This window comes from Phycomyces blakesleeanus (assembly GCF_001638985.1).
Source record: "Phycomyces blakesleeanus NRRL 1555(-) unplaced genomic scaffold PHYBLscaffold_23, whole genome shotgun sequence".
Lineage (NCBI taxonomy): Eukaryota > Fungi > Mucoromycota > Mucoromycetes > Mucorales > Phycomycetaceae > Phycomyces > Phycomyces blakesleeanus.
In genome coordinates this window covers 891,612-915,728 of record NW_017265156.1, presented here as the reverse complement: position 1 = coordinate 915,728, position 24,117 = coordinate 891,612, and the positions used below count along the sequence as shown (strand labels likewise).

The window sequence follows — 24,117 nt, the reverse complement described above, 5'->3', positions numbered from 1 at the left end:
TCTGATAATGTATTAAAGTAAATATATAGATGTACATTCACAGAAACAAACTTATATCCAATCGACAAATCAGATATTATTCTTCCTAGTTTACCTTTATATTTCTCCAAGGTTCAATTGAATTTAATGAATAAGATCTGACCAAATGTTAAACACTCAATAATTTATGCTTGAAAGTAATCATAATAATAATACAATGTTTATTACAAAGGTAAGCCTTTATCTTTCAATATCTTGATAATTAATGGCTTTAATAAAAAAAATAAAAAACTCGAGAACCCACGAAGACATCTTTAGACTTGAATGATTTATATATATATATATATAGATATGGCAACCATAAACCAAATGATATTATAGTCTCATATATGCTTAAAATAAGTACACTATTTTTTCAAACAGACAAGATAAACCAAGCCAGTAAGCTTACAAGTACCACCACCAATAGTAATAATAATAATCAAAACACTCAAATGTATATCTGGCTATCATAAATCAGACCTGCATAAATACAAAACAAAAAAAAACAAATGTCAAGAAAAACAATGTATCGCTCAAACAAATACATGCATTATCATCGGATTGGCATGCATTTCCCTGTACCTGCGTCTTTGATAAAACAGAAAGTGACATACATAGTCTACGATATTTATATTATCCAAAAAATTAACAGGTAAAACCAAGAAGTCATTGAATATCAAAATTACCAAGAAGAAGAAAAAAAAGACTAATTTTTTTTTGTTGTTCGCGTAAAACGTGTCAAGATAATTCGAAAGAGACAGTTATTACAAAAACAAAACAAATCATATGTCATCTAAGGCACCAAGCCAACCAACTTTACAATATCGCTGACATGAACAACTACAGTCTTTGGTTTTATTGCAGATGTAATGGGGAATCCATTTTTTAAGTGCACACTATTTATTTTTATAAGAGCTATTGGCCAACTATTGAGTTTTGTATGTGTTGGAAGAACACAACTTTTCCAAAAAAAAAATGCTTAAATCCCGGACGGCACAAGGCGGATCCTTCTCGAATTCACGTCAACTTGCAACGGTACACGAACACGACACGCCTCCCTTGCAGAGTCAATCACACAACCGTCAAGACCGGCCTCAAGGGCTGTCTTTATGCAGGTTCAGGCCTACAGCTTAAAGAAGCAATTAAAGACAGCCCCAGCTTAAAGAAGCAATTAAAGACAGCTCCTCCAAGCTTAAAGAAGCAATTAAAGACAGCTCCCAGCTTAAAGAAGCAATTAAAGACAGCCCCCAGCATAAAGAAGCAATTAAAGACAGCTTCCAGCTTAGGGGCTGTCTCGCTCGAGAGCACTCGCCAATTTCCCGTTCTTTTAGCAAGCGAGGCTTCCAGACACGCATTCCATGCGACGAGATTTCTAAAAAAAAAAGATAAGTTAACACAAGTTATAAAACAATAATATTAATTATAATTAAAGCTTACGTTTTGATCAAGGTTTGCTCCTCTGCTGATAACTCCCAGCTCATGAGTAGGTTGCATGTCTGCACCAGGTCAAGCAATGCCTTACGGGCAGCTTGGTCACGGACACGCTCTGCCACAAGCGTGGGGATAACAAACAGGATGAAGTCAGCCCAGTCCACAGCCCGGAAGTACCCTGATCTTGTCGCGACATTTATCCAAGCACCGTGGAAAGACGTCGGAATAGTTCTTCTAGTTGATACCATGGCAGTAGTAATTTCCGTTTGGGTAGCAAGAGAGATGGAGAAAGAGAGAGAGAGAGAGAGAAAGAAAGAGAGCTTTTATATTTAAAGGTAAATAAAGGAAATTTTTCTTGGTTGGACCCAAGATTTTATCCATGTCCTGGATATTGTAGCCTAAAAACGAAGCCACAATTCCAATATATCGTCATACTTTCTCATGGTGTACAGAGGACAAGTCTTTTGGACAAAACAGTTCCCCCACCAAAATATCTAAATCCCGCTTTATATTTATTTACATATATATAAAAAAAAATCACCACACAAATCGTAAAAGCAAATTTTCGGGACGAACCGTCCAAGTTTGGCCGGGACACTCTCGTCCAATTTACACTGTTTTTACGTTTTTACGTTTTTAATAAATAGTCTCTCGTAGTGCAATCATGTGACTTTTAACGAGAGGCAATCTATTGGACATTTCAAGTTCCACAGATTTTACTTTAAACGGCGGTTTAATATTTATTAAACTTCACCAAGCGATAAAATTTCCAAAAGTGCGGTTGAGTTTTTTTTTAGCAGTCCTGCAATTCTCACTAGACGACATCTTGTCTGGTACAATCTATTCCATTAAAAGCGCAATATTCTTCTCAATATAATTAGCACTGGAAGAAGTCCAGTAAATTATAGCTGTTTCATTTTTTTATTTGAACTTTTAAGTCTGTCTACACTACAATTTTAACTTTGCCATATGTACAATATTTGGTGATAAAGTACAAGGCAGGAATCTGCAGATTTTAATTCAATGTCGATCTCTCTCAGCCAATAATTTACTCATTATGATCTCCGCTGTCTGCGCCTGTTTCTGTAGAGATAATGAAACACCCTCTTTAGCTTGAGTATTATTATTTTTTTAAAAAAATACTATGGTTTATGGATTCCCAACTTCAATAGCACCCGCGAATTTTATCCTTTTCTCAAGTTAAGCGTAGTCTGTGAGAAAGATGAGTTAAAAAAAACTCTTAATGGGACCGTAAACGAAACTATGTGTATACTTCAAGTCTTTGTAGCTGTACACAAGATGCTCACTTTCTTGTACAAAGTAGTATAGACTCAAGCATTTATGCTATATCAAAATGTGCTCTTTAGAAGGACGAAAACTATATGAAAATTCATGTGTATATGTAATGCGTTTTTTCTTATTGTCTTATAATTCAGCCCCCAGTTAATTAGCTCAACTCTTGCGTGTTTTTTTAGGATATGTAACTACAAGATGTACTATGGTCACTTTGTGCCTTTTCTATATTTTAATAAAATTGTCGTATAGTTATATAGAGAAAATAGAACTCTGGTGATTCTTCTAAGAATAAAAATGATACAAAACTTCTGGTCTGTTTGACCACTTTACATGTTTATAACTGTATGCGCATAAAAAGGCATAGTATTCTTGACTTTTCTTATGTATATTTGATTTTTTTTTCTTCAAATATATAATCCTGCTTGTGAGTAAAATCATCCATACCTTTCTATTTTGTATGTTTGTATGTTTGTATATATATTATAATTCACGCTTCATGTATTTCATGGTCTCAACCTCAACGAGAATACGATCACCTTCGTTCACAAACTCTGGTACCTGAAGTTTTGCTCCATTGGTCAAACGAGCAGTCATATAGACTGTTCCTTTGGCAGCCTGGCCAGCTCTTTCAACTACAGATTCTACAGTGAAAACATGGCTGGAAGGCAGCTTGAAAGTTGCTGGTTGACGGCCTAACTCAGGGGTTGTCAAGAAACTGACAGCAATGGGCATACCATCTAGAAATACAAGATACAATTTGTTGTTGATAAGTAGTTGATATTTTTATGTAGTAATATTAGTTAGTAATAGTAATATATTACCTTCAAGAAGAGCTGCTGCTTGCTCACCACCTTCACAAGTGTCAAGTGTCATTTCAATTTCTTCAAAAGTATCAGGATGCAACAAGTGAACGTTGTTTCCATCAGTATAAAGATATTGGTGAGTCTCGTCCTGAAGGTTCAAGACTTTTTTTTTAAAAAAATAATAATAATAATAATAAAAAGATGTACATTTACACATATATTAGTCACGAATTTTTAAAAAAAGAAAAGGTCAGACCCATGTATCATATATATTCTAGTTTGCTTACTCTCAAGAGAATCAGACGACTTAAATCGTTCGTTAATCTTGGCACTATTGAGAATATCCTGGAGTTCCATCTACGCATATATTTTTACACAGAATTTATTTAATAAATTTTTTATCGTACAGCACCAATTATCGGTGTGTACCTTGATGACAGCTCCACCTCTTCCGGAAGAGGAATGATCACGATTCAAGACCTTCCATGCCTTGTCCTTAAACTGAACAATTTGACCCTTTTTAATCGACCCAACACTAAGCTTAAAGTCACGCTGGGCAACAACAATGGCACGCTGAAGAGGTACAGCACTGCGAACACGAGCAAGCGATGAGGAGAAAATGAGACTGGCCATGGTGTTCAGGGACCTAAAAGCCTCCTAGTGTGCACTCCCCAGTTAGTCTCATTTCTGATCACCGAGAGATCCAAGCCACCCTAGACCTATCCACACAACCTTGTCTGTGCGCCCGTAGCCCCGCTCCAGCAAAACCCATCTTATTCTCAAACTCATTTTATTGCAAACATGGCTCAAGCTGCTGCATTGACTGAGGATATCTCCAAGTTGAGTGTTGAATCCAAGTCGGTTTCCCAGAATGTGACTCCATGGGAAGTTGAGGGTGCTGTAGTCGATGGTGTTCAGCAGGCAATTGACTACAACAAGTTGGTTGACCAGTTCGGTACATCGCGTATTGATGAGGCTCTCTTGAAGCGTTTTGAGACCTTGACTGGTAAAACACCTCACGTATTGTTGAGACGTGGTACATTCTTCTCTCACAGGTAGTGTGTATATATATATATGCATATAGATATAAATTGTAGTAACTAGCGGGATGATTCTTATCGATGTTTTAACTTAGAGAATTTACCCGTATCTTGGATCGTTATGAGCAGAAGAAGCCTTTCTTCTTGTACACTGGTCGTGGTCCTTCAAGTGCTTCGATGCATTTGGGACACATGATTCCTTTTGTCTTCTGCAAGTAAGCTAATTCATTTTTGATATATTTTGAGTAAATTATGGTATTGTTGCTGATATTATATTCTTATTTGTTTAGATGGCTCCAGGATGTATTTGATGTTCCTCTTGTTATTCAGTTGACCGATGACGAAAAGTTTTTGTTCAAAGCAGATTTGACAGTTGAGAAGTGCAACCAGTTTGCTTACCAGAATGCGAAGGATATCATTGCCTGCGGATTCAATCCCGAGAAGACCTTCATTTTCTCCAACTTGGATTATATGGGGTAAATATCTTTGTGTTTTTACAGCAAGTTGTAAATTGGGATGTATCTGTGAAACTTAACAAAGCTATGCATGTGTGTATATATAATAGTGGTGCTTTCTACCACAATGTAGTCCGTATCTCACGTTGTATTACCTCTAACCAGTCCAAGGCTACCTTTGGATTCAATGACAGGTAAAGGATATTTATGTGTGTGTGTATTGTGAGATCAATATATACTTAAATGCGCATATGTGTGGGTTTCAAAGTGACAATGTGGGCAAGTTGCATTTCGTGTCTGTTCAGGCTGCCCCTTCCTTCTCCAACTCTTTCCCTCAGATTTTTGGAGGAGCCAAGGATATCCCTTGCTTGATTCCTTGTGCAATTGACCAGGATCCTTACTTCCGTTTGACCCGTGATGTGGCTAAACGTCTTAAATACCCAAAGCCATCTCTCATCCACGCCAAGTTCTTCCCTGCTCTTCAGGGTCCTCAGACAAAGATGAGTGCTTCTATTGACTCTTCTGCTATCTTCATGACTGATACTCCCAACCAGATCAAAAATAAGGTAAATAACAAATATATTTAGAATAATAATATATATTTTGCTGATTTTGACTTTTTTTTTATTAATCATAATATCATGCAGATCAACAAATATGCATTCTCTGGTGGAGGAGTTACTGTTGAGGAGCACAGAGCTAACGGTGGAAATCCTGATGTTGATGTTTCCTACCAATACTTGAGCTTCTTCTTGGAAGATGATGTTGAATTGAAGCGTATTCACGATGTAAGTTATAGTAACGTTATTTGTTTTGTTACTGTGAATTATTGTGGTATTTAACCTGGTTCGATTGTAGTCATACAAGTCTGGTGAGATGATGACAGGTGAATTGAAGAAGACCTGCATTGAACTGTTGCAGAATTTCGTTGGTGATTTCCAGAAGCGCAAGAATGCAGTTACAGATGAGACTGTTGCTTATTTCATGGACAAGACTCGCAAGATCAACCCTATCTAAAATATATATACATTTTTTTTTTCTTTTTTTAAAAAAAAAGACGAAAACAAAAACAAAACACAACCAAAAGTCAATTATCTATTGTAATTGCAATTGTAATAAATAAATAAGAAAAATCAATTCGACCTCTTCCTGTAACACATAATATGCTTCTTGGATTAGGTTTTTTCTTTTTTCTTGAATAACTACTTTTTAAAAGGTATAAATCCCATGGATTATTTTTTCTTGTTTTGTCATCACTTTTATTTGAAACACCGGGTAAAACCATGCATCTTTTTGTAGCCTAGCGTCCAACGCCCTAGCCATTCTTTTCTTTTAGAGAAAAAAAACTAATGCTACCTAAACCTTCTCGATCGAGATTGCCTGCAATCGCCACTGCACGGGCAGAAACTCCCGATGTCGCCAACAATGGACGACAACGTCAAACAAAGAAAGACGAGGTAAACACTAAAAGTGTAAAGGTGATTACCAGAGTTGCTCATTTGTAATACCCCGCAAAATCCACAAGGCCATTCGTAAGAAACTTGAGCAAGAATTGTCGAAAAAACGAACAGGCACTACTCGTGTCCGCCAAACACGCAAGATCGCTGGCACTGTTTCTGCCTTGCGACCTGCCCAGGCATTGACCGTTAAGGAGAACATGCTAGTGATCGAGGCTTCTCAGCTCATGGCAGCCAAACGAAGTGATTGTGTTTTGGTAGTTGATGAAGATGATCACCTCAGTGGTATCTTCACTGTAAGTATATTGAATTAAACCCTCTAATACTTGTATTTGGTGTACTAAGTTACTTATTGTCCTGAATATATATATAAATAAAAGGCCAAAGATCTAGCTTATCGAGTAGTAGCTGAATCATTAGATGCCAGGTAAGGGTGTAGTTGGCTTTTCACTTTATTATTTCTGGATGGCATACCAAAAAGGTCTTACTGTCATTAGACACACACCTGTGTCCCAGATCATGACCCCCGGCCCGATGTGTGTTACAGCTGATACGTCTGCAACCGATGCCTTGAATTTGATGGTGACTCGAGGATTCCGTCATTTGGTAAAGGCTTTTTGTTTTGTTTTGTTTTGTTTTGTTTTTTTTTTGTTTTTTTTTTGTGTAGTCATAATATAGCATGAAACAAAGGAGGAGTGTGTATTATCTGATCTAAAATATGATTCTGTATGGTTAGCCTGTTTGTAATGAGGAAGGCGACATTTTTGGATTGCTAGATATCACAAAGTGTCTCTATGAGGCCCTGGATAAGATGGAACGTGCATTTGGCTCATCTAGAAAACTTTACGATGCTTTGGAGGGTGTTGAGCGTGAATGGTCTGGTAGTCCAGTCCAATTGGCTCAATATATGGAGACATTGAGAGATAAGATGTCATGCCCTGATCTCAACACCGTTTTGGATGGATCCTTGCCTGCTCAAGTTAGTGTGAAGGTCAATGTTAGAGACGTAGCTAGATTGATGAAGGAGTATCACACAACTGCCGTATTGGTTTCCGACAGAGAAGGACTTGCAGGAATCTTTACAACGTAAGCATACTATGTAATAGACATCAGACACACACACACAAAGGGAGAGAGGGAAATGTAATGGGATAGATAATCTGACCTTCATTAGGAAAGATGTGGTTTTGCGAGTAATCGCAGCTGGTCTTAACCCAGAAAACTGTTCTGTTGTACGTGTCATGACACCCCATCCTGATACAGCATCTCCTCATATGTCCATCATCGATGCCTTACGCCAAATGCATGGTGAGTAATGATTATCTTGAATTAACACAGGAGCTAACATTAGACTATTTTTGGGTGTAAATAGACGGTCATTACCTTAATCTTCCAGTATTGGAGGATGGTCGTGTGGTAGGCATTGTGGATGTCCTCAAGTTGACTTATGCCACTTTAGAGCAGGTAATTAAAACGTGTATTTTTGGAAAGTTTAATAGTAATGCTTTATATTAACATACTCATATACCTATGTATTTCAAATTGTAATTTAGATCAACAGTATTCAAGGCGCTGATGGTGAAGGTAAATTTTGTATTACTAAGGTGGGCTGCTTTCAAAATATTTGCTAACAATTACTTTTTTTTTTAAAAAAAAAAAAAAGGTCCCATGTGGTCTCGTTTCTGGGACAGCTTTGGTGCCACTGAACATGCCGAAAATGAGTCTCAGCTCTCGGATCCAACCTCCCATCATCATCATTTGCCTGCATCGCAACACCCAATGGAGGCTATCTCTCCTGAACCTTCTATTTCGTTTTCTCAACTTCACGGTTTTCCTGAAATTTCACCTAACGAGTCTGCCAGTATGGTTGCCCACAACGAAGATAATAGATCAGCAAACTCATCTCACAATACACGCCCCACTAAAACGTCTGGAAACGGGGGTGATGGGTCTTTTGCCTTCAAATTTACTACCAAGGGTGGTAAAACACACCGCATTGCCTCTACTCCTAAACACTCCCAATTACTGGAACTCGTCCGCCAAAAGGTGTTGAGCGAACACGTTCCTTCTGCTGCAGAGGGTGAATGGTTGAGCATTTCATACTTGGATGATGAGGACGATGAGGTTTTGATTACTTCCGATGCTGATGTTCAAGACGCTGTTCGGTTAGCACGCAAATTGGGACAGGACCGTGTAAAACTATTTGCTCATGATTCAACCAGTGTCACTGCTGTTGAAACAGCCCCTCCCACACCTATCATGGCACACGCTCCTGCTCCTGCTCCTGCTCCTGTGCCTGCGCCTGTTCCTACCCCTGCCCCTGCCCCTGTAACAACGCCACAGCATACGGCAGAGCCTCCGGCGCCTGTCATCTCACTTTCGCCTCCTTCTGATGTTTCTTCTAAAACGATGCGCCAAGAAGACGATGATACTTCATCAATGACCTCCCGTTCAACTCGTAAACGTTCGTCAAAGAGAAAGAGTTCTCGACGCAATGAAAGCGAGGAACCTGAAGAGTATGAGTCGAACACAGGGTTCCCTCAGGAACTCATTTTGCCCGCATCCATTGCTTTTCTGGGTGTGGTTATTCTCGGAGTGTTTGCTTTTTCACGTGTTAGCCCCAAGCATCGCTAGAGGGTTTTAGACTAGATTTTAAATGTGTTCTATACAGTTGACTTATAGAGTAAAAAATATTCTTTTTTTTTGTATGTATAGATATATGTATATAGCAATATATGTATATGTACATGTACATGTATAGTCATAAAGCAGAAAAAAGAACCACTGCAGATATTCAAAAAAATAAAATAAAATAAAGTAAAATAAAATAAAATAATAAAAGAGATTTCACTACAAAGAATGGCATTGGAAGATTACCTTGACAAATGGATTTATTATACAGTTTAAGCTTTTTCAGCAGTCGTCTCGACATTCGTCTCGGAAGCTTCTTCCTGACCAGTCTTCTTCTTCTTTCTACGACGGCGCTTCTTATCCCCGCCAGCATTCTCTGCATTCTCTGCCTTTTCAGTAACCTCAGTAGCCACAGTGGCTTCAGCTGTAGCAGAAGAAGTAGCTTCTGGTACTGAGGTTGATTTCTCCTCATCACGTTTTCTCTTTTGACCTTGAGATAATTCTGTAGTATCATTTTTGTTTTGTGCTTCTTCACTCTTCTTCTTTTCGTTAGTTGCTTCTTTGGGTGTTGTCTGCTGTTTCTTCTTCTTTTTCACGCTCAATGGATTTGGTCCCTTTTTCTTCAATGCCTTCTTCGTCTTCTTTTCTTTGGGCTCCTCATCTTTGATTATTCCAGCCGCACGACCAATACCCTTGAGCAAACTAGCTTCTTTACCCATCGGTAACGTCTTTTCGATTTCGTGCTACCATTCCTGTCATCAATAAGTCTGAACTTTCCAAATATTGATCTGCTGTCCAACCTTACCCGTTTAAGAGCTTCTTTGCTTTCGTTTGACATAGGTTCGAGTATAACCAGATTCTTTTTAATATGCAGGAGAGGAACACCAGGAACACTGCGCAAGTGAGAACGAAGTTTCTTATCCTGTGAAGCAACACAGTAATGGTATTGGTTGGTAGAGCCGATGATTTCGGAAATGCAAGCAGCACTCTTTACAGGTGTTTTGTGAGCACACCGACGATGCTCGAATCTTTTGGCAACAATCATGGCATTCGTAAATTCACGTCCCTTGCTTTGCAATTCGTGGATAGTACACTCAGTTACCACTAAATAAATTAATAGTTAATAAATGCATATAGTGTATATGTGTTTGATTGTCCAGATTTATTAAAACTCACTCAGTTTTGTAGGTGCCTGCATGATTTCAGGTAGAGAATCCTTAATGTAAATCTTTTGTGTCAAAGCTTCTTTACAGAAATCGCCATCGACTATTAATATAGAATAGATGAATTCGGTTAATGTATATATATATATATATATATTTACACTGTGTGTAAGTGTGTATGAATATACCTAAGATTTGATATGGTTCACGTAAACCAAATCCTACATGATATGTGTGTAGCGTACGCTTGTACGCTTGTAATGTTTTGGGACGCATAAAAACAATAAAATAAAAATAAAATAAAATAAATAAAAACGACAACTTCTTTGTGTGCTTTGCATAGATGTCGGATATAGGGAAAGCTCAAGAAAGACACAGCCACCGAAATTTTCCGTGTGACTCGCTTTGAAGACGGAAAGCTACTTTTTTACGGCAGGGCTTGTCACTCGCCCGGAGAGGGGGTTTTAGGTTCTCAAAACAATAACGAAATCAACTTGACATTGGCATCATGGCAACCTCAGTTTTGGTGCGTAGAGGCCTCATGGCCCTCAACCCTGCTCGTTCGACTGTAACTCGATGGGCTGTTCAGAGCCAAATGCGTGCTAGCACTCTCCAGGCAAACACTGCCACCACCGATGACGTTTTTGCTTACCGCGAAAAGCCTTCTTCGCTTTCATACTTCACCGGCAACTTCAAGTACAACGACCTTCTTATCGAACTCGACATTCTCCACAAAAAGTATGCCGACTGGAAGGGTGATTCTCCCAAGATAGAAGTTGTTATCCCAGAGGCTAGCCTTCCTTCAGAACTTGCCACACCCAAGAACGGCGTGAATACTGTCGAAATTGTTGAATTGGAAGTAGAACCAGCTTCGCATGCATGGAAGCTTCGTGAAAAGATGTCAGAAATGCTTGGCATTCCGTTGAAGACATCACAATGGCGTAAGATCGTTGGTCAATTGAACCAACTTGCATCCTTGCCTGCTCCTCATCCTCCAGCTGTTGAGCTTGTCTTGCAGCAATACTCTCGTTTCGATGCCGCACAGCAGCAAACTGCCAAGCCCAAGACTCTTGATGATCTTGGTCGTGCCTATGCTGCTGGTAGAAGAAAGGAATCCAGCGCACGATGCTGGGTTGTAGAGGGTGAAGGCAAGGTGTTGGTTAACGGCGAATCTCTGGAGACATACTTTAAGCGCCCTGTCGATCGTGATGAAGTTACTCTTCCTTTGAAGGTTACCGAAAACTCCGATAAATTCAATATCTGGGTGTCTGTCAATGGCGGTGGAACTACCGGTCAGGCACAAGCTATTAAGCTTGGTGTCGGAAAGGCACTCTTAACTCACAACATGGAGTGGAAGCCTTTGTTGCGTGAAGGTACGAAAAAGAAAGAGATAAAAAGATAAAGAGATAAAAAAATGGTGATGGAGATTTAATCTGGATTTTGTGGATATCTAACGTATATATGCTTGTATGTTTCTATAAATTAGCCGGCTGCATTACCCGTGATCCAAGAGTTGTCGAACGTAAGAAGGAAGGTCAGAGAAAGGCTCGTGCAAGATATACCTGGTACGTTATATTGCCATTGCGTATTTATGAAGCGAGAGAATACTTATTTTATTATGTGTGTGTATTTTTTTTTTCTTTAAAAAAAACTACTTTAGGGTCAAGCGTTAAAAATCTATACATCATCCTCACTACTAAAAAAATTCGCACCATTATTATTATTTCCTCTATCCAAAAACAAAAAAGAACGAAAGAACAAAAGAGAGCAATGTGGTTTAAATAGGGTATTGTGTTTTTAGATTAATTTGAGTGACTTGAGGAAACCTTCGCTTGCTCTGACAACCTGCTTGAAGTTATGTTCAAATCCTTCTGATCCTCCATAATAAGGGTCCTGAATAATGCGTTCTCCTTTGGGATCGAATTCGCCAAAAAGCTTAAGTACAGCTTTAGATCCATTAGGAGCAGCATGCTTAAATAGATAATTTATTAGATTTTGAGAACATCCTTTCTTTTTCTTTTGTGGTTTGCATATTTGTAATGTGGTTTACCTGAAGATCTTCTAGGTTAGATTCGTCCATGCAAAGGATGTAATCGAATTGAGCAAAGTCTCCCTTATTGACCTGTGTTGTGTTACAAGTTATAAATCACCTATGTCCAAACTAAGAAAAAGCAAAAAGGAAGCTACCTTTCTGGCTTCACTGTTGATAGGAACACCGTGCTTTCTGCAAGTAGCCGCACTGCGCTTATCTGGTGAACTTCCTACCTAAAAATCAAAACCAAAACCAAAATCAACAATTGAAACAATGCGATATATCGTTTCAAAGTACGCACATGATAGCCTGCAGTGCCAGCAGAGTCAATCTTTCCAAAGTGGTCGCTCAGTTGTTTTTGCTTGACTGTCTCTGCAAAAACGGCTTCTGCCATTGGAGAACGGCAAATATTACCTATGTTGGTAGGTTTAAAATAGAAAATATTCCAAGGTTAGTCGCAAAGTCGGTAGCTCTTACTACTGATAATATCTTCTTTCTCTTTCTTTTTTTTTCTTTTTCTTTCTTTCTTTCTTTCTTTCTCGGCTGGCGACTAATTCGTTTTGGTTTTCTGTTTTATGTCAAGTATATTACCAAGGCATACAAACAATACGTTTATCTGATTAGACATTAGGATTAAATGAAGGCTGCGATTGCTTTGCTACAATTATTATTTTTTCAAGCGTACTGAGTGCTTTACTCTGTAGAAAGCCCAGTTGCCAGTCACGATTATTTCCTATCTTGATGGCTTTTGAGATTAAAGTGCCTTCAAAGTCAATTTATGGTTTTACAAAACAAATTGTTGGTTAGACTACCTCCGTATCCCGGTTTTACGGAAGCAAAATTTGTGAAAATTCTTCTCTTATTATTCTTATTTAATTATTTTTAAGGGCAAGTGTTGGTGGTCAATACAAACATGAGCTGCTTATATATGCTTATTGCTCAATAACTAAAAAAAAATGCTTATCAACTGTTGGCTTGGGTTCTCAGAAACAGGCCTAAATGTGATATTAACCTAATCTTATTTACCTACTAGATTTATTAAAAGAAGAAGAAAAGAAGACCAAGTCATATAATTTGGCTTTCAAAGGTACTCTCGATAGTCAGCATATAGATATTGGTTCCTAAATCAGCAAATACAACAACCAAATTCCCAGAGTTTAAGACCTTTTATATATTGCCAGCAGAAGCTTTGGTTAATTTCAATAACAAAACAAGCATGACAGTAAAAATCGATTCAAGTTCACAAACAAAGTTTTTCTCAAAATTTGGTATTTTTCCCTTTTTTTTTTTATAAAATAGAGAACCACATTTCAGATACACACACACGCACAAACGTTCTACACTACCAGAGATTTTTGTTATCATTTTGGGTGAAAATTGGCACCTAAGCAATATGATTGGCTTAGAGGCCAAAATATTGTAATTTGTTTTCGTACTCAATTTTTTTCATCCGAATAAAGGATAAAATTAAGTTCAGTACTACTTGTGGGCTTTTAAAGTAAGAAAAAAAACTGCTAGGGAAGTCAGAAAGTGTTCGAGACAAAGGATTTATTAAGGAAAGTTGGGGGTTGGTTTGAGTAACCAAAAAATGACTTCACAGAAATTACGCAAAAAAATTGATGTTGAGAAGAAGAAAACAGAAGGTTCAAATAATAATTATAATAATAATAAAGAAGTAGCATCATTTTATTCATCAAAAAGAATATTATTGAAAATGAACCAGTAGGAACCGAACTTGCTCAAATTTACAATGTAAAATGGGTTGCGGAAAATGTGCAAATCTAACTTACAAACGAGATTCATGTTAGCAACATCAGAATGCTCACCTGTCATTACAGCCTTGGCATAGTTATTGTTTCTGTCATTATCCGTACGAGGAACAATGCTAAGAAACTTAACAACAGAGCCTGAGACAAGTCCTATACGAGGGCGAGAGATTGGATCATTTTTAAAAACAAACGCGCCAAAACTGTTGTTTTGGACGGCGTCATCTTCAATATCTCCAGTGTCGTTGTTGTCCTTTAGCTCTCTCGAGCCGCCAAAGAAGGTGTAATAGAACAAAGATTCATTGTTGTCCTTAATGAACCTCTCTATTCCAGTTCCAGACTTCTCTCGGTTGCCAGAGCTATTAATCCACGACCCGCCGTCAATTACATGTTGCAATGCTACCTGCTTTGCAAACTTTAGGCAAACATCCCTGGAAGTGTTTTGGCGATTCGTATGAAACAGATGTTCGCGAATGTGCTTATTGAACTGTTCGCCCTTTTCTGTTTCATAATTGAGGGCTGGGCCAAAACGAATTATATCTTCCTTGAGATGTGTCAAGTAATAAACTTTCGGCTTGGTGCAATATGCCTTGTGGAGCTCGTTCTTGGTTCCTTTATCGTAGTCAAATAATGCTCTGATCAAGCACTTCACTGCATTATCTACTCTGATAATATAGTTATCAAAGTCTGATGTCACCTGACGAACGAATACCAGAGAACACAATCGGCCAAGTTCAACAAAGCATGGTATTATAAGGTCTAGCTCATGATTTCCAGAGAATTCTGTAATCAGAATTACAGGAAGTATTTGAAGCAGAACCTTGAAATCTCTACCGAGGAATGAACCACTATGTCTCAAGTTTCGGGTGAACTTTCTTGATAGACCAGTTGATCGCGTGTAATCTGTCAAGAATTCTGAAAGTCTTGCTATTGTGGCTGTGTCATTCTTAAGCACGACCTTAACCAAGTCAATCACCATATACTTTGCAACACCAAGAAGTATCGTGTGGAGGATTTCCACTGGTGTATCCTTTTCTGGATCAAACGACTGCAATTCTAATAAGCGGCCAGTCGAACGATCTCTAAAGCTTATCTTGTTTGCAGGCGTGTTCATTCCAATTTTCGGAGCATTTGGGATCTCAGTGTCTCTGCCAGGTGACGAGTTTGCAAGAACATAGTGCTCTCGAGTTCGTCTCTCATGGCACTCACAGAAGTAGAACAAGTCCTTCACAAAGACTTTTGCACGTCTAAGTTCGATGTAGCATCTTCTGCAAGGAAATGTGGTGGCCGGCCCAAGCAATCCGCAAAGTTCCGAATGACATGGCGTGTCAGCCTCAATCCAAAGGATGGGAGCAACAACCAGAACATACTCATTGTCTTCAGCGGAGAACATTTTTACACCTTTCTCGAGTTTCTTAAAGTCATCAACGATTGCTGGCAGAAGAGACATACCATTTGCACCATCTTTCTTAGGGATTGTAGAAAGAAACTGGATGTTTGCTATCGAATTTCGATCCTTAAAAGGCAAGGCAGCGCATCTCATTAACCAGCTTTCAAACGGATTGTACTGCTTTGAACGATTGCCGGAAGTGTCGTTTGTAAAAAGGATGATTGAAACAATCCTAACTTTGTAAAACACTGCATCGCGATCTACATTACCGGGCAAAACAGAAAGAGGCATAGGCTTCTTCATTGGATGAACTCCAAAAAGAAGAAAGTCATGAGCAGGACTCAATCTGGTAAGGCTACTTGAGATACTGTAGTAGTGATCTCTTTCAACAGGAGTGGTGTCAACGTGAGAGATCTGCTCTACTCTAAAATCGGTAACAGCAACCTCAACGCCATAGCATACAATCGAAATTGCTCTGACCAGATACCCTCTCGCAAAAATGTTTTTATTTGCCGTGTGGAACGATTCAACCAAAAAGCGGATGCTGCAATCGTTTGTCTTCAAGTAAACGATGTTTCCAAACCAGACATCTATACCATTTACAGTGTGCATAGGCTGCTGAAAGAGATGGTGGGTTCTCCACTTTTCACCTTGTTCCAAACAGATCGATTGGTTTGGGGTACGATCGGGCATGGACGAGATCAACTTGGATTTCTTTGGGTTTGCCATAAGAAATCTCAAGTGGTCGGACGGAAGGTTAATGTGGGCGAATGCGTTCCCGTTTGATCCAGGTACTGATATTCTTTGTGAAGGAAAGACAGGCATCTTGGACTTCTTTCTTGCCTGGTAATTTAAAAGAGCATCCAAACGAGGTAACTTAAATGTTCATCCTATGGGAGTTTCTTGCTGGATCTTAATGATCAAGTTCATCGCAAGCAGTATCTTCTTCAACATTCGCTGGGAGATCATGTCATTATCCCCATCGATAAAAGCGAAAAGGATCATGGTTTGAAGATCGCGAAAAGGATAACAGCTTGTAGGGTCATTTACAGCGCCAATTGTCTCAAAGACTTCTTCCGGGATCTCAGAGTCATCATCGGTCATTGATACCTCATCAGCAGCAGCAGCAGAAGAAAACATGTCAGAGAACGCGTTGAAAACTGGATTACTGTTCATTTCAATATCAAAGAAATTATCGACAATATCGTTTTCCTCGTCTACAATGTTGTCTTCTTCATCCCCGATACTGGAGGAGTCATCTTCGTCACTCGAGTAATCAAATGCATTAGCATCCGGAATAGTGTTCTCGACTATCAATTCGGCCTGCTCGGGTTCGTCGAGTACAGTATTGGTTGCCATTTGATTACTTATATGGTGAACCTTCGAATGCCTTTTCAGTAACCAAGGCTTTTCGAACTCTTTTTCGCATTCAGAGCAGGTAAAAACACCTGAATTGATGCTAAAGTTAAGTTCGCCTTGCCTTTTAGGGGGGCGAGTCTTAACGATTTTATATGTTTCTTGTCTTGTATTCTTTTGCATAATAGTAAATTGATTGTAAAAACAAAGGGGGGAAAATGACTTTGCGAAAATAATTGAATTTATAAAATGTGGAAAGATCGATATTTAATGTCAGCGGACCAATTAGACTTTTTTTTTACTTCTTTTCTTTTAAGAAAATATCACGTGTTTTTGTCTTTTTCATTTTACTTTTCCACAAAATATTTATTATTTGCATGAGCTTCCATTTGTAAGATATTCCAGTATGCTTATAGTATTTATAGAAGCAGAATTTTGCTTAAAGACCGTAAGCTCAAAGGTATTTATGCTATCAAAGTTTTTTATGTCATTGTGTTTATTAATCATACAATTCTAGTTTATAAATTAGTTTTTCATCATCTCGGTAAATCAATAAAGAGGTAATAACTACATGTTCCTCTTACAAAGCAACAGAAGACTAACTATTTACTCCTCACTTGCAGAGATTTGGCTGCCTTTTATTGCAAATGCCTTAATAGAGTCAAAGGTAAAATTCTGTTAAATATATATAACTAAGTTTAATTACTAATTATTAGTTCTTCTGCTTTAGCTTTTCTCGAAATTCAAATCTTTATGCTCTTTGGGTTTATTGGAATTTCTGGCACCGGGTCTCTTGGATTAGCTAGACATAGTAGTTTGCAGCAAACCGATCGCGTAATTTACAGGCATAAGTACAAACAGTTATACTACTAGTGTTTCTAGTGGTATGGATATACTGGTGTGCTACTGCCTGTGGATTTTATGGTCCAGTCTAGCTTTTTTTTAGCCTAATTTTTTTCGAAAATAAAAAATAAGTTTTTTACAACCCAAAATTATTTGAAACAAATTAAAAATTTGAACCATTTTTGAAATTGTGCAGTACATTTTTTAATCGAAATCTATTGGCCGAGAGTAGTCCCCCCATCCCCCCACTTTTCAGTCCCCCAAAAAAATGAATTTCCTGTTATGGGCAAAATTCGCCCCGTATACAAGAATCCTTTTAAGGAACAAGATTACACAAAAAAATCTGCTGTGGTGTACCATTCTCACTCAAAGAAATACAAATCTTGTTTAGGTAGGTCCCGTTTACCATGGAAACACTTTTATTGGTAACCAGACAATAATTTTCATCCCCCTTTACTTCTTCCTATCATTAAAAAAATCTACATATTCTATACTGCAGCTAAAGATATAAACATTCTCACGCTTAATTATAATGGTAGGATTTACAACTCTAACAGAATAAAATAATTAACCTTGATTCCGGTATCAGGATGGGAGTAGGTTGTTTCGACTTTTTATTCTACATTCGAGAAATGCAATTGATCCTATCCTACTTATCATAACGTATAGACAAAGTATATCAATAAAAATTATTTACCAATAAGTTGAGCTCACTAACCCCTGCCAAACTTTTTTTTTCCTTTTGGAATAATTTTTATTGGCTTGGCATAATCATTAAAATATATTGATTTGGACACATCTCCAACGAAACACAAGCATTCCTTAATTATAACTTTTAGTGATGAAAAGTATTATGTCGTGGTTTTGGCTCAACTCAGTACCATTACTTAGATATTGAAAATTACGAATACCAGCTGGAAAGCATTTTGGTGCCTGTCAATGGCTCATCAAATTACGTACCATGTTGTGAGAGATTTCTTAGTCGAGAGTTTTTACAATTGAGCTCGGCTTCAGCCGAACTTTGTTTTTCTTTTCTTTTTTCTTTTTCCTTTAAAAGAAAGCATATTCTGCCTACTCTGATTTACAAAGCTTTATAACTTTTGAACATCTTCCTCTTTATTTTTTCCCTTTACCTTGACCTCACTCTATTGTTCTTGTAGTATTAAAATGTGGGACAGAATTAGTCAAGTCTGTCTACACGATTATTTACTTAGAGTAGTCTTTCTCTGGCTATCTCCCTATTCGTGTGCTACACTGTCAACCTCACTCAAACCTGGGATCATTGTTGTATTGTCCATAACTTTTTATTTTATGGAATACATATTGAGTCATTGTTTTCCTGGACAAATTAGCAAGGCACCCCGTACTACAATCAGTTATTTCTCTTTCTCTTTGACTTCCCTGGTATAAATGATTGTTTTTAAAGGCCGAGTTTACAGGCTACACACTCGCACTAATATATATGGAAGAAAGGAAAGAGGTGTTAGAATAACACAAAAAAGGGTGGTGTATATCGTACGACTCTGGTTGATTTATTATTATCTATCATTTTCTGGTATACTAAGTAGAAATGTAATGATATTACGCTTGGTTATTTTGAAAAGTGCCTTGAATACACAAGAAACAAATTACCATAACTCCTTTGTTAAATTGAATGGAGTTTCTCCACATGGATTCTGTTTCTCGATATATTTTTGGTTATCCTACACGCCTCGACGTTGTATTTTTTTTTTCATCGCGACTTGCGGTGTTTAAACTAAAGTTTACTTGATTACAAGCAAAAAAAAAAAAGAAAGAAAAAAACTTTTTAGACACGAAATATCGCAACTTTCGATTCTTAACTTCTTTTGTTCAAAACTGTTAAGAACAGACCAGCAGTACCTTTTTTTCCTTAAAAGGTCACAAGTTAAAGACACCAAAACGAATTAAAGAGGTATGTTCTTCCTTTCCATCCCTTTCCTTTTAGTTGGTTACTTTATTCAATTACAAGCATGTGCAGACCTGATCCTTAGTGCAATACAAAAAATGCTTTACTGAATGCAAAACAAAAAAAAACCATATTTTGAAGTGGCGCAGGCTATTGAAGAATCCAGTAATGTCCAGTTTAACTGCCTTTTCTGCTCTTAGGGCTGTTACTACTATTGTTACTTGCTCTTCTTTACCTTTTCATTATTGAGTTTGATCGCTTTGTAGTATATAGATTACTTTATACAAGACCCAGAAAAAATTAGGGCTATGATATATGCATACATGCATTCGCAGGAAATATTTCTCTGTGAGAATTCTGGTCAAGTTGAACTGCTTTATATTTTGAAGACCTAAAAGAACATATCAAATTGTAAGTTGTGCTGGTGTATGGTATTTCGGGGTACAATTTGTATGGCGTAGATTGAAGTCGTGTGTGATCGGTGAACCGAGTTTACGATCCTCCCCCATTTCCCTTTCTTTAAAATTCTACAATTCTATATATATATATTTTGCTCTTCTTTTCTCTCTCTTTCGCTTCTTCTCTCTTTCCCACTTCTTCTTCTTCTTCTTCTTCTTCTTCTTCTTATTCTGCTACTATTCTTATTCTATTGCCGTATAGAAGCGATATGACATTATAAACCCAATTTTAATTATTGTCATCACTCACACATACACACATACACACACACACACACACATATATATATATATAATATATATATTTTAAGCAATAATGTATTTTCCTGACAATTCTGAAATCGGAGCCGAAGTTCTCAGTGTCGTATCGATTACTGTCCTGTCGACTCTTTTTGGTCTCAAATGTGCATCAATCGAAAGCAGGATTTCTTATTCTCAGCAGCTTGTCCTTACAGTAATCGGCATATCTATTGGATTTGATTTGATTGCCTGCATGCTGACGAGCACAAACAACAGAAACTATGTAGCCTGCCTCCTCAGTGTCCTCCACTGTACTTTTATCTACACAGCTGCCAAAATAGCCGTTTACCTGTATTTTATTGAGAAAGTAAGAATGATTCTCAACAAAATCCAAAAATCTTATTTTTATTTATTGATCAATAAACAACAGATCTATATTTTATCCGCGTCGAAAAAACCTCGTTTCAGATCTATCTTGTATATCATCAGTCTTGGACTTCTTTTGCCACATGTAGCAATAGTTATACTTATGGTCGTTTACCGTGTCGTCGATGTCAGCGAACAGTTTCCATTTGTTTGTACAATTGGATATGAAATGCCTGCATCAATTGCCTGTACTGCCTACGAAGCCTTTATCAACCTATACTTTCTCTCCATCTTTGCAAAGTTCATTATTCACCCCAACCACAAACAGCACACGTCCCCTATGTCCCATATCATCACTATTGAATCCAAACGAAACTTTGTCGGAGTCCTCTCCTCTTTTGTAGCATCGTGTGCCAACTACGCTTTAATGGTTGGATTTGATGGGCGAGAACGAGGATTGGTAGCCATGAGCATTTCCACTGCTGTAAGATTATTATTTTTTAAAAGAAAGATCATTATTAAATGCTTACATACATATATTTACTTGTATTATAGGACCTTTCAATTGTTGCATGCATCATATTCTGGAGTAAGTATAAAATAAAAACTTATAACCATTACCATTACTATTATTAATCTAACTTTGTCTTTTGAAATTCATTAGTTTCTGCTCATCCTGATGAGGAACACAATCTTATCAAAGGTCTTGGTCAGTTTGATGAAAACTTGCCTGTCAAACTAGCAATCAAACAGCATCAAGAAGTAGTTATTGAGACCGAGCCTGCGACCCATGGCCTTTAAAATCCGTTATTACTATTATTTTTATCCTTATCCTTACTCTTACTCTTACTATTATTCATTTACTTCTTTCTTTTTGCTTATATCTAAACATACTACACACACACACATATATATATATATATATATATAGATATCCACAAATCCCTCCCATTTCTTTCATTCCAAACTAAAACCTTCATATCAAACACAAAGACAGGAAAATCTGCTTTTCTTTTTTACTCTTTACTCTTCTTGTTCCTCTTCATTTTTTCTTTCTTTCTTTATTAGATGTTTTGATATGCTTTGCTCGATTTTACAAATTGAAAAAAAAAATAATGTTATCCACAACTTTGTCCCTCAATTTTAATACTTAATTCATACATTTATTTAACTATTTCTTCACCACCTGGACAACATCCTCATCGTGTACTTGGTGGCTGATACCGACACGCTGTGGGTTGTGCTTGGTAGATGTACCCTGTGTAATATAATGTATAGATATTTTTATCAGGTTTTAAATCCATCAGTGTTTTCCCACATAAACACACAGAAAAACTTACCCAAACCAAGGCATATCTGAAACTCTCTGCAAGACTTCTGTGGACAGCGTGGCATACATGCTCAATGGTGGCTCCACTTCTGACAATTAAGCCATCCTCAAAGTCGGGAAGATCTCCTCTCTTTTTTGTATACACACGCATCAAATTCAATTTCTTCCAGATACGCTCAACCAAGTAATCCATATTCAGGTCCTGTTCGCAAGACACGACCACAGTATCAGGCTCATGAGCCAGGCGGTCAATTTCTTCCATTGTGATTTGATCAATCTTGTTGTAACACTAATTCACAATATTACTCTGTTAAAATGCTTTCACTACTATTACTACTTCACGCACACCCATATATACTTATATTTATATATTACTACTGCTACTACTATCCCCCCCCCCCCCCCCCCCCCAAAAGAATAAAAAAAAACAACAATGACAACTATAATAACTTACATAGATACAGTCAATATAACGTCTGTTACCCAATACAACGTCAATAAACTGCTCAACAGTAATATCTTCACGGATTACTACATCGGCATTAAAGATCTCTACACATGATACATTCCTTTTTCTTTAAATAAACAGATATTCATTCGTCATCTATAGCCCAAATTTTCTTCATTTATACTCACTGTAATCGTGCAAAATGTTGTGAACCATCTTTTGATCGATATAATGTAATTTGAGAGTCGCGTTGAAACTAATACCACCCGCCTTTTTGATCTTGAATGATACGTTGGGGAATCTTTGGTTGAGACGGATACCGACTGCTTCCAATTCGGCTTCCAATAGTTCTCTGCATTGTTCGTTTTTTTTATTATTATTATTATTATGTAGATAAATCATTTCTCTTTTTATATAATGTCAAGTATACTTGCCTTTGTTGGGAAGATTTGGTAGCATCAAGCATCATCAATACCACATCGGCAGTTCTGGCAACAGCAATAACTTGTCTACCACGACCTTTACCCTGAGAAGCACCTTCGATAATACCGGGCAAATCGAGCAACTGAATGTTGGCACCGTTGTGTGTGAATTTACCGGGAACACATGTAAGGGTTGTGAACTCGTAGGCTGCTGCAATGGATTCGGTTGTTGTCAACTTGTTCAGCAGAGTTGATTTACCAACGGATGGAAAACCAATCATGACTACACGAGCATCTCCAGATTTCATAACATCGAAACCTTCTCCCTAATGCATAGAAATCATTTCCAATAAAGAAATAAAAGAGAGAAATAGATAAAGAGAATACAATATTTTTTTTATTACATAAATATACATACATAAAATAAAATAAAGGTATATGTTAATATATATATATAGATTTAAACACACACACACTTGTAGTTTTTTTTTTAAAGATTGCTGCTATTAATTGGAATCCTGGTTAGTTTATAATTTAGACTATACGCACCTTTTCTGACTTTGTTTTAGAGCCTTCAAGTAGTTGAACACGATATTTGGCCAACTTTGCCTTCAAGAGACCGAGATGGTACTCGGTAGCTGGATTGACAATGAAGTATTATTATTATCATTATCTGAATATATATATATATATATAATTTTTTACAAATAAAACAAGAAATATAATGACATTATATTTTTTTATATTTCTCTTTTGTCTTTCGAGTAACGTCGTTTTCGTCTTCTTCTATTTCTTCTGGTTTACTTCATCGCCTACCCTTGTTCTTTTGGGTACGCTTGATCTCATTTTCAATGTCCTGGATCTTCTCTAAAATACCCATTGTAGCAAATGTAGTTTATATTTTATTTGTTATTTTTTTTTTCTTTTCTTTTCTTATTTTTTTTTTAATTAATTAATTAATTAATAAAATAAATAAATAAAATAAATAGAAAAAAATATATATATATCAAAGTTGACAAGATTTGTAGCAAGACATTTTGTTTGACCCATCACGTGTATTTCGATCCCCGGTGTACTTACCAGCTTAAAAAAAAAGCTTTTTGATTGATAAAAAAAATCTGATACTTTAATGCAATTCAGTACCCGATTTCTTTTTTTGGAAGTGTAAATAGCTGTAGCCAATTAAATGTCTTGATTTTGTTTAGCGTTAGGATAGAATTATTTGTAGTGCAAATCTTAGAT

At 37.2% G+C, this 24,117-nt stretch overlaps 11 protein-coding genes across 11 annotated transcripts; 4 read left to right on the top strand and 7 right to left on the bottom strand.

Annotated features, from left to right (window-relative positions):
- Nucleotides 1-846: 846 nt before the first annotated feature.
- Nucleotides 847-1,723, bottom strand: PHYBLDRAFT_160052 (hypothetical protein). The gene is made up of 2 exons (XM_018434106.1): nucleotides 1,459-1,723; nucleotides 847-1,393 (listed from the first exon to the last, which is right to left on the bottom strand). Exons 1-2 carry the CDS (start codon nucleotides 1,698-1,700, stop codon nucleotides 1,129-1,131), a joined length of 507 nt encoding a protein of 168 aa, XP_018287138.1. The 5' UTR covers nucleotides 1,701-1,723; the 3' UTR covers nucleotides 847-1,128.
- A 1,505-nt stretch (nucleotides 1,724-3,228) lies between these two features.
- Nucleotides 3,229-4,184, bottom strand: PHYBLDRAFT_150090 (hypothetical protein; the record flags this gene model as incomplete). The annotated part of the gene is made up of 4 exons (XM_018432398.1): nucleotides 3,229-3,485; nucleotides 3,570-3,713; nucleotides 3,839-3,908; nucleotides 3,981-4,184. 4 exons carry the CDS (start codon nucleotides 4,182-4,184, stop codon nucleotides 3,229-3,231), a joined length of 675 nt encoding a protein of 224 aa, XP_018287137.1.
- A 168-nt stretch (nucleotides 4,185-4,352) lies between these two features.
- On the top strand, nucleotides 4,353-6,063 carry PHYBLDRAFT_150089 (hypothetical protein; the record flags this gene model as incomplete). The annotated part of the gene is made up of 7 exons (XM_018432397.1): nucleotides 4,353-4,606; nucleotides 4,687-4,806; nucleotides 4,882-5,067; nucleotides 5,157-5,240; nucleotides 5,315-5,612; nucleotides 5,694-5,834; nucleotides 5,905-6,063. The coding sequence occupies 7 exons, from the start codon at nucleotides 4,353-4,355 to the stop codon at nucleotides 6,061-6,063; spliced, it is 1,242 nt and encodes a 413-aa protein (XP_018287136.1).
- Nucleotides 6,064-6,395: 332 nt separating this feature from the next.
- On the top strand, nucleotides 6,396-9,137 carry PHYBLDRAFT_22406 (hypothetical protein; the record flags this gene model as incomplete). The annotated part of the gene is made up of 10 exons (XM_018439781.1): nucleotides 6,396-6,503; nucleotides 6,572-6,799; nucleotides 6,884-6,930; nucleotides 7,001-7,109; nucleotides 7,240-7,589; nucleotides 7,678-7,811; nucleotides 7,876-7,967; nucleotides 8,057-8,087; nucleotides 8,167-8,735; nucleotides 8,847-9,137. The coding sequence occupies 10 exons, from the start codon at nucleotides 6,396-6,398 to the stop codon at nucleotides 9,135-9,137; spliced, it is 1,959 nt and encodes a 652-aa protein (XP_018287135.1).
- A 548-nt stretch (nucleotides 9,138-9,685) lies between these two features.
- PHYBLDRAFT_101239 (hypothetical protein) lies at nucleotides 9,686-10,573 on the bottom strand (the record flags this gene model as incomplete). The annotated part of the gene is made up of 4 exons (XM_018427629.1): nucleotides 9,686-9,877; nucleotides 9,940-10,238; nucleotides 10,311-10,400; nucleotides 10,486-10,573. Coding segments are annotated over 4 exons (669 nt in total), but the record flags the coding sequence as incomplete, so codon positions are not given.
- Nucleotides 10,574-11,174: 601 nt separating this feature from the next.
- PHYBLDRAFT_91526 (hypothetical protein) lies at nucleotides 11,175-11,863 on the top strand (the record flags this gene model as incomplete). Its single annotated transcript, XM_018443768.1, has 2 exons — nucleotides 11,175-11,670; nucleotides 11,784-11,863. Coding segments are annotated over 2 exons (576 nt in total), but the record flags the coding sequence as incomplete, so codon positions are not given.
- Nucleotides 11,864-12,094: 231 nt separating this feature from the next.
- Nucleotides 12,095-12,957, bottom strand: PHYBLDRAFT_172923 (hypothetical protein; the record flags this gene model as incomplete). The annotated part of the gene is made up of 5 exons (XM_018436894.1): nucleotides 12,095-12,268; nucleotides 12,348-12,419; nucleotides 12,485-12,562; nucleotides 12,631-12,743; nucleotides 12,921-12,957. 5 exons carry the CDS (start codon nucleotides 12,955-12,957, stop codon nucleotides 12,095-12,097), a joined length of 474 nt encoding a protein of 157 aa, XP_018287132.1.
- A 1,058-nt stretch (nucleotides 12,958-14,015) lies between these two features.
- PHYBLDRAFT_172922 (hypothetical protein) lies at nucleotides 14,016-16,310 on the bottom strand (the record flags this gene model as incomplete). The annotated part of the gene is made up of 1 exon (XM_018436893.1): nucleotides 14,016-16,310. One exon carries the CDS (start codon nucleotides 16,308-16,310, stop codon nucleotides 14,016-14,018), a length of 2,295 nt encoding a protein of 764 aa, XP_018287131.1.
- Nucleotides 16,311-16,370: 60 nt separating this feature from the next.
- PHYBLDRAFT_150084 (C2H2-type zinc finger transcription factor) lies at nucleotides 16,371-17,024 on the bottom strand (the record flags this gene model as incomplete). The annotated part of the gene is made up of 1 exon (XM_018432396.1): nucleotides 16,371-17,024. One exon carries the CDS (start codon nucleotides 17,022-17,024, stop codon nucleotides 16,371-16,373), a length of 654 nt encoding a protein of 217 aa, XP_018287130.1.
- Nucleotides 17,025-20,274: 3,250 nt separating this feature from the next.
- Nucleotides 20,275-21,664, top strand: PHYBLDRAFT_78730 (hypothetical protein). Its single transcript, XM_018443385.1, has 4 exons — nucleotides 20,275-20,676; nucleotides 20,740-21,159; nucleotides 21,231-21,264; nucleotides 21,340-21,664. The coding sequence occupies exons 1-4, from the start codon at nucleotides 20,386-20,388 to the stop codon at nucleotides 21,474-21,476; spliced, it is 882 nt and encodes a 293-aa protein (XP_018287129.1). The 5' UTR covers nucleotides 20,275-20,385; the 3' UTR covers nucleotides 21,477-21,664.
- Nucleotides 21,665-21,712: 48 nt separating this feature from the next.
- PHYBLDRAFT_183102 (hypothetical protein) lies at nucleotides 21,713-23,810 on the bottom strand. Its single transcript, XM_018438717.1, has 7 exons — nucleotides 23,692-23,810; nucleotides 23,425-23,513; nucleotides 22,888-23,201; nucleotides 22,642-22,805; nucleotides 22,460-22,557; nucleotides 22,016-22,294; nucleotides 21,713-21,933 (listed from the first exon to the last, which is right to left on the bottom strand). Exons 1-7 carry the CDS (start codon nucleotides 23,753-23,755, stop codon nucleotides 21,847-21,849), a joined length of 1,095 nt encoding a protein of 364 aa, XP_018287128.1. The 5' UTR covers nucleotides 23,756-23,810; the 3' UTR covers nucleotides 21,713-21,846.
- Nucleotides 23,811-24,117: the final 307 nt, after the last annotated feature.